Genomic DNA, 8,618 nt, shown 5'->3' with positions numbered 1-8,618 from the left:
AACTCCAAAATAGCCTAAAAAACCTATTAGTCAAAATAGCTAGCATGCAGCCAAAATATTAGCTAACCTCCAAAATAACCTAAAAAACAAAAATAAAACCTAATTTAGTCAAAATAGCTAGCATGCAGCTGAAATATTAGCTTAACTCCAAAATAGCCTAAAAAACAAAAAAAGCCTAATTTAGTCAAATAGCTAGCATGCAGCTAAAATATTAGCTAACCTCCAAAATAGCCTAAAAAACAAAAATAAAACCTAATTTAGTCAAAATAGCTAGCATGCAGCTAAAATATTAGCTAACCTCCAAAATAGCCTAAAAAAACTTAATAAACGCCAAAATAGTCCTAAAAGCTAGCATAATTCCATTATAACTTTCAACTTTACTACTCTCCGACTCCATATAATATAAAGTAACGACTAATTAATCGTCGACTATTTTAATAGTCAATTAATCGTCGATTAGTCGACCATTCATGGCAGCCCTAGTAAGAAGCCTACATGACAAACACCTTGAAATGAAACCTGTCATTTAAAAATACACTTTTAAATCAAGAAAATTTGAAGATTTTACCAAATTGTTATTAATTCAAGCTTCGATATTTAAAGAGCCATTCGGGTCGATTTCTCGGCAACCGAAATCCGTTAGTAGCCACAAAGTCTTCACTCACCCTTTACAAAAATAAGATACAGATTTATATTAATGCTTTTGCTACTGACATGATATATTTAAATAAACTATTGTTTTTTGGCAAAAATAAAACATAAACAGGAAGAGAAAATATATATATTTTTAAAATATGAAATAGTTTATAACTTTTGACAGAGCTTCCTTTCAAAATAAAAGACATCCTACACCATAGGATCATGTCAATGCAGAAAATGCAGTAGGAAGTCTAAAGTCACCAATGATTAAGAAAAAAAATGTTTTGTGTGTTATTGGAGTATTTCAGCCACAAATTCATAGATATAACCAACAAAAACTAAACTAGAGCTAATTAAATAACCCCTACCACATATTAAAACTATGAGGCACATAGTTAATAAACCAGTGGATTATAACTTTTTGTAAGTTTTATTTTGGTTATGCTTACTGACAATGAATTGATTTTCTGTGATAAATTAATCTCAAAATTTAGTCATAATGTGTCAGTATGACATTGATACACTACAAAGAATTAATGGAGAATTACAGCTAACGTTGCTAGGATCCTTGTTGAATGATTCATACTGTCCTTCAACTGAAAACTAACCAAATAAACTTCAAGTTGATTTACTTTTTTAACTTTACTACTTATTTTGCTACTTAGTTACTTTTTAATTTATTCTTTTTACTTTTACATTAACCAAAGAGCCACAATTGAAGGATAAAAGAGCCACAGGTTGTAGACCCCTGATCTATCCCTGTCCTCTGTAATCCCCATACAAGTCCTCATATCCCTTTGGGTATATGCTTTTGGGTCTCATGACTCATATGTATACACAAGTAAACATCTTGAAAAGAAGGGAATTTTAGAAAAGTTGAATAAAAATCTTCTGCCTACTATCATCGGTTCTCGTACCTTGGCAGCAATGGATGCAGCGGTGATGTGGGAGGAGGAGCTATCCTCTGTGGAGGCCACACCGCTGTCCTTCTTCTCCTCATCCTCCTCCTCACATTGAACCCCTTTGTCTTCCGTCTGGCGGCGAGGCGAACTGTTGAGGGGGGGTGAGAGAGGCGGCGGCGGCGAGGGGAGGTCCTCCAGATCATCGGCTGCCTCCTTCACTTTCACCACTGCATCCCGAAGAAGGTCAATGGCATGGGGCAGCGCTGGAAGGATGAACTGAAAGCATTCCTGGACGTGGGCAGAAAACAGGGGGCTTTTCAAAATAAGAGCATGAACCCACAAATTACAACAAAATCATCACATCCAGACAGAAAACAGGAACTTCCTGTAGGTATTACCACTGTCACACAGTGGCTAAGCTTTCCTTTAACGTTTCAGAACATTGAAGCGCCTCCTACTGGCCACATCCTTCCTTGCTGTTCCCTTTCTACGCCTCACTCCATCTTTGTTTCCCTCTCTGTGTCAGTGTGCCTGTGGGCCTCTCAGCTATACTAAATGCTCCATTCTCCTCACTCCCAAGACAAAGCTAATCTGAGAAATTATTTATCTTCCTGTGTATTTTAAGCATTGAGAGGATACATTATTAATCCAACCCTCCCTCCACACACTTCACGATTGCTGCAAATGGGCTTCTGGAACAAGCTTTCTACTCCACTTTCTACTTTGTGTGCACATTACAGGTGGGATTAAAGCTGACAGGAGTTCAGCCTTGATTTGACCAAAAGTGCATAATCTCCACCTCAGATTTCGCACATCAGCGAAGCAGCTTTCTCCACTATCGTGCATGAAATAAAAATTACAGGGGGAATCCTCGGATCTGGAAAACTGGGAAACTGAATGGGTTAACTGTGTTGTTGTAAGCAGACTCTGTCCTGGCCTTTCCTCGTGCACACTCAGCACCAGCCCCTTGGCACACAGAGGACAGTTTATGGCTCTTGCTTTCTGCTTTTCAAGCTCACATGAGAGTGTTTGGGAAGATGAGGGAAGCGGGGGGCTGAGATGGACCGCTGAAGATGGAGGAGAAAAGATGGTTTAGGCCTGGAGACATTCTTTCTTTCAAGTTATGTGTTTTCAGTGCAAGCCAAGCAACTTTTTGTGCATCATGTAGTTTTTCAACTGTGTGATTAGTCATTCAAGAGTACAGAAAATATTTAAACATTTTGAGTCAAATACAGTTCTTGAAAAGGAAGGAAATCTGAAGTATTGCCAAGACGTTATTATATAAATACTTTTAAGATAGAAAGTTAGTAAAAATTGGTTTGAAATCTACAAATATTTTTTAAATTGAAAGAATGGTTTTTGGTACAAATAAGGGAAATTACAATATAAAACTTAATTTTGATCAGATAGAAACTGAAACTCTTTGGAGTCATTATTTATATAAAAACAAACATCTATAAAGCTATAAGTATAATTCAGAAAAAAAAATAGTAAAAAAAAAGGTAAAAAGGTCTTGCATATTCTATAATCAACATCAATTTAACCATATATGTAGGATTTTGATTAAGTTTGAACTTCAAATAGAGAAATTAATAATAACAATTTACAAAGGCACCATTAAAAAAATATTTTATTAAAACTTCTGAATAGTATTCATGTAAGAATGCTGAACATTTTGTTTAGTGTCTTTTCTAATTTGAGATTGTTTCATGTTCGAATCATGCAAAGAAAGAAGTAATGTAAAATAAAGACATTTATCTGTTTTTGGAAGAAAATGTAATTAGTTAATAGAATAAAAAATGAATGTTCCTGTTAAAATGTATGTGTTCATGTGTTTTTGTATACACAAATATGTATTTAGTTAAGTATTTTGACTTCATTTTTATGTATTTTTTGCCAATTTAATATTACGTTTTGTTTCTGTGTGAATTGTATCCTTGTTTTTTTTTTTGTTTTTTTTAAATGATAATTCATTTAGCTCAGTCCATCTTTAGTTGATTATTGTTTAAAAGCTGTGAAGTTTTAAAAATTTGGTTTTTAGTTTTAAAAACCAAATAAACCAATAAACTTCAAATAAACTTCAAACTTTGGTATTTACTTTCAAAACAAGGTTTATGTTAAAAAAAATTAGCAAAAAGTGATAACTTAGAGTAACGATTTTGTCCATAAATGAACAAAATATAAAATATAAATAAATAATAGTACATGATCAATCATAATGCAGCTTATTTGGCCTTTAGGTGGGATAATATGGTTTACTTTTTAGAAATATACAAATTACAAAAGCAGTTCATGAAATACTTTTCCTTAGTAAATTATTGGGCAACTGTTAGTCACTGAAGACTGTTTTATGCATTTCCAAACAGGGTAAACTCAGACTGATTTAGAGCAGATGGAGTCGGGGTTTTCTAGGACTCTTCCTACAACCTTGCAACAGGAGTTTATCGTCTCCGATGAGCTGGCCCTTTACCTCAAGGTTGATGATGAAGACTGTAGGATGGCAGCAGATGAGGGAGAGGTGCAGTAATTGACTGAATGAAATAGTAAAATCGATCTGGAGAATAACGAGACAGCGACAGATGTGTAGGTCAGGTGAGTGAGGAGGGCGGACAGGATGCAGCGAGGGACAAAACACGAAATTCTGAGGATAATTTACAAACCCCACAGAGGTGTTTGAAGGCGACACAAATTAAGAAATGAATGTCCATTAAGTAATTTAACATTATAAGTGTTATTGAGATGATATATATTTAAATATCCAACACTTTGTATGCAAAAAGATGGGCAATTGGTCAAAATACTAAGTGCAGGTGGTCAAAATCCTCCAAAAAAGGGACAAAAATTAGCTTTAAAATCAGAAAACTCTTTTTTTTTTTACACTATGCTACACTAACAGCTGGATCCATGCTCCACTTCTGAGGAATCGCCCTGAATCCTTTCCACAACACAAACCAATGCAGTAGTGTTTCCCACCTGTGAGCCTTTCTTGCTTCCTGGCAGGTTAATGATGAGTGTTTTTCCTCGGATACCACACACAGGTCTGAAAAACACAAAGAAAATGATTATTTGTTGGGTAACGTAAAGCTGACATCACATAAACCAGTGATTTTAATACTAAAACACACTATTTTACACATTTTCAAGCGTAATCTGATAAATCAATTGATTTTTCTTGAGGAAAGACAAATAATTCTGAACAAAAATAGAACATTTGGAGTGTGACATTGTTTCTCTGACCTGGAAAGCATGCCTAGTGGTGTGACATTGAGGGATCCCATCAGCATCGCCAGAGACATCCCTGGAGCCTCACGCTCTATCACTTCTTTAGTGGCCTGAAGACAAGGAGGGGAGAAAGGAAAAAGGCTGTGATCATGGACTAGTTTAGACAAGCTTAACTTTGGAGAACAATTTTTGACTTTCTGTAATGCTGTGAAAACTGATTTTTCAACACTTAGTGCAGGGTTTGTCCTGAGACTGAAGTTATGGAGGGGTCACTCAGTCCACATATACAGTCAATGGTGTGAGCCCCAGATATAGTTTTTGAAGATGTTCTTTTCTTTAAGTCCGCCACCAATTGAGCAAATTCTCCCATTTAAAAAGATGAGAGAGTCCTGTATTTTTTATCATCAAATATGAGAGACAAAATGAGAAAAAAAAATCCAGAAAATCACATTGTCTAATTTTTATATAATTTATTTGCAAACTATGGAAGAAAATAAGTATTTGGTCAATAACAAAAGTTCATTTCAGTACTTTGTTATATACCCTTTGTTGGCAATGATGTGTAAGTCTTCACGAGGTTTTCACAACACTGGAATTTTGGTCCATTCCTCCATGCAGATCTCCTCTAGAGCAGTGATATTTTTGGGTAACACAGACTTTCAGCTCCCTCCAAAGATTTTCTATGGAGTTGAGATGTGTAGACTGGCTAGAACACTCCAGAACCTTGAAATGCTTCTTAAGAAGCCACTCCTTCACTACCTGAGAAGTGTGTTTGGGATCATGCTAAACAATCCAGCCAATTTTCAGCTTCAATCTTCAAATCTGACCATACATGATCCCATTCATTCTTTTTTCTACACAGATCAGTCATCTTGGTCCTTTTGGGGAAGAACAGCCCTAAATTATTATGTTTCCACCCCCATGCTTTACAGTAGATAGAGTTCTTACCAAAGAGTTCTATTGTGGTTTCATCTGACTATAGGACATTCTCCCAATCCTCTTCTGGATCATCCAAATGCTTTCTAGCAAACTTTAGACAGGCCTGCACATGTACTGACTTTAGGAGGAGGACACGTTTGAAACTCCAGGGTTTGCAGTGTGACTGATGGTAGTCTTTGCTACTTTGGTCACAGCTTTCTGCAGGTCATTCTCTAGATCCCCCGTGTGGTTCTGGGATTTCTGATCACTGATCTTGCTGCCGAGGGAGATTATCATTGGTCTTGTATGTTTTCCGTTTCCTAATAATTGGTTCTATCTTCCCAGCCTGGTGCAGGTCAAGTATTTTACTTGTGGTGTCCTTAGACAGCTCTTTGGTCTTGGTCATAGTGGAGTTTGGAGTGTTTGAGGTTGTGGACAGGTGTCTTTTATATAGATTATGAGTTCAAACAGGTGACATTAAGACAAGTAACGAGTGGAGGACAGAAGATCCTCTGTCAGAAGAAGCTACAGGTCTGTCTTGCTTATTTATTATCGACCAAATACTTATTTTCCACCATAATTTGCCAATAAATTCTTTAAAATCAGACAACGTGATTTTCTGGATTTTTTTTCTCATTTTGTCTCTCTTAGTTGAGATATATCTATGATAAAAACTACATCAACCACTGAATGTGAAGAGGTTAATGATTAAGATCTAAATCTGGAGTAAGGAATCGCTGGAGATGAAATGAGCTACTGTAGTATTCATTGAACAGAGATTGACAATGAAGTGATGAAAGCTCCATGAAGATGATGTGGACCAGTTGGTACTTCAAAACCAAACATCTTTGGGCTCTGCCTGTGACCCATTCCAGCGAATAGACGGGGACTTCTCTTCCAGCTGTGTATGTTGGGTGTCCTTGAGCTGAGTGACACTTCAAACGTGCCATTAGCCACCAAGAGAAAGACTTCAAAGGAGGGAAGTCATTGATGAGCATCTCTGGCTTGGACTCGTGAGATGAAAGAGAAGGAGAAAACGGATGAGAGGAATGGAAGCAGAGCAGGAGATGGACAAAGAGACAACCGGATTGGTGAGGAACAGAGATTCAAATGTATAATTAATATTTTGAGATTTCTCTTAATGACATCTGTATGATAGAAGTGAGAAAATCCAAGTCACAGAACGTGTGAACAAACACCAGACGGATTATGAATATTTGGATTTAAAACACTTCTCACACTGTACTTCAAAGCAAATATCTCAAACAGTGGAGCCTGTTTCTGCAATCACATTACATAGGCGCACCGCTCGCACTAATACTGCCATGAAGTTTTGTAGGAACCAAATATTACGGAAACAAATTGTAGGCCATCTGTCAGGCAAGAATTGGGTTATGCACCGAGACAGGAATCCAAAATGAAATCCACAGCAGAGTGGCTGAAAAGAAAATCTGTGTAACTGTTATACATCTACATTTCTGTTGGCTTCAGGACAAAGGAAAGCTGTACATATGGGTTTTGCTAAACGAGAATGCCGATAGGAAAATGGCAACAAATAAGGTAAGAATAAAGATGCATCAAAGCATTATTTTTATGGCATTTTTTGATGATGGAGGACGTATATAAAGAAAGTTATATTTAAATTTTAATTTTTTTGTATTTTCTTTATTCAAATCACTGTGAATGAAGGGGCAGACGAATGAATGCTCTGCTCTAGATCCATATATGTCTTCCTGTTGCACCAGTAATATTAGGTGGGATGTGTTCGCTATGGCTGATGGGAAGAGGGGGCGGGATGAAACATCAAAATGGTTCTAACAAATCAAAATAATCCGAAGACATAGCTCCCCATGCTAGCAAGGCTAGGTTTCGCCACCAAAATATTGTTTCTGTTAAGTTTTGATTCACAATTTTAAGATTCAATTTACAATTCTTGTCATGGATATCAATTTAAATATGAAAAACAATTATCACATTTAATTTGATCAAAAAATTGTTGTTTTTTTTGCCTAAAAATTACAAGAAATTCCTTTAACTTGAATTGGTTTTTTAAATTAGCTGCGTTTCTATTAGCTATGAAATTGCTCAAATTGGGTTTTTGATAATAAATTCTCTTAATGGAAACATGAAAATTAAAAAAAATTGAAAAAAGTTTTGTTGTATTTACAGGAGGTGCTTTTTTGGCATATCAAAATAAAAATATTTTTCACAAAACTGCAATGGAAACACTTGAAAAATAGTTTTCATTCAAATATTAAGGCGTAGGTTTTAAACAGTTATTAGCTTTAAAAAATTTGGTTTACAACAAAAATACAAGAGTTGTGTGCTATACACAACTGTGCTTCTATACAGCTAAAATAGGAAGTTAAAAGGAGGAAGTTAAATATATTTTCACATAATCATGAAATTGTCTTTGGTTTGTTTCAGGATTTACAAATTGTATTTTCTGTCATAAAATAAAAACAATGTTTCCAGTACAAAAAATGACCATCTTAACAACTTAGAATTTATTTATTTTTTTTTTTTTTGGAATTATTGTAAAATATAATGAAAAAACGGTCTGTAAAAAAGAACTAAAAATCAAAAATTACCACAAGAAAAATGTTTTAAAGGTAAATTCTCAGAGCAAATTGTAAAGTAGTAACAAAAAAAACTTAACAACTAAATGATAAATCAAGTGATTTGATAAATTGCAATTTAAAGTAAAAAAAATCCACTTAAGCAAACAAACTTTGCGAGATTAACATTTAGGTATTAAAAAAAGGATGACCTAAAAAATAAAATATTCATCTAAAAATTGACATACATTTGTTACTTATGCCCCATTTTCCACTAAAAGAGAACACGGTCACATGAGACTTGTAGTGTTTTCACACCGATAGAGAGATACGCCGTCTGCAGCAGACGGAGCTGGATCAGATAGCAGGAACTATCGGT

The 8,618-nt window shown here is 35.3% G+C and overlaps 1 protein-coding gene across 10 annotated transcripts in view; it reads right to left on the bottom strand.

Annotated features, from left to right (window-relative positions):
- The window catches only part of gphnb (gephyrin b), a 110,951-nt gene that overhangs the window by 42,464 nt on the left and 59,869 nt on the right, over positions 1–8,618 (bottom strand). For all 10 annotated transcript variants that reach the window (XM_036210386.1, XM_036210387.1, XM_036210389.1 and 7 more), the window contains 3 exons: positions 4,779–4,873; positions 4,515–4,581; positions 1,557–1,829 (listed from right to left, as the gene is read on the bottom strand). In XM_036210386.1, coding sequence (XP_036066279.1) covers positions 1,557–1,829; positions 4,515–4,581; positions 4,779–4,873 — 435 coding nt within the window. The remainder of the gene's footprint in view (positions 1–1,556; positions 1,830–4,514; positions 4,582–4,778; positions 4,874–8,618) is intronic.

This window comes from Oryzias melastigma, linkage group LG24 (assembly GCF_002922805.2).
Source record: "Oryzias melastigma strain HK-1 linkage group LG24, ASM292280v2, whole genome shotgun sequence".
Classification (NCBI taxonomy): domain Eukaryota; kingdom Metazoa; phylum Chordata; class Actinopteri; order Beloniformes; family Adrianichthyidae; genus Oryzias; species Oryzias melastigma.
This window is presented reverse-complemented; position numbering and strand designations above follow the sequence as displayed.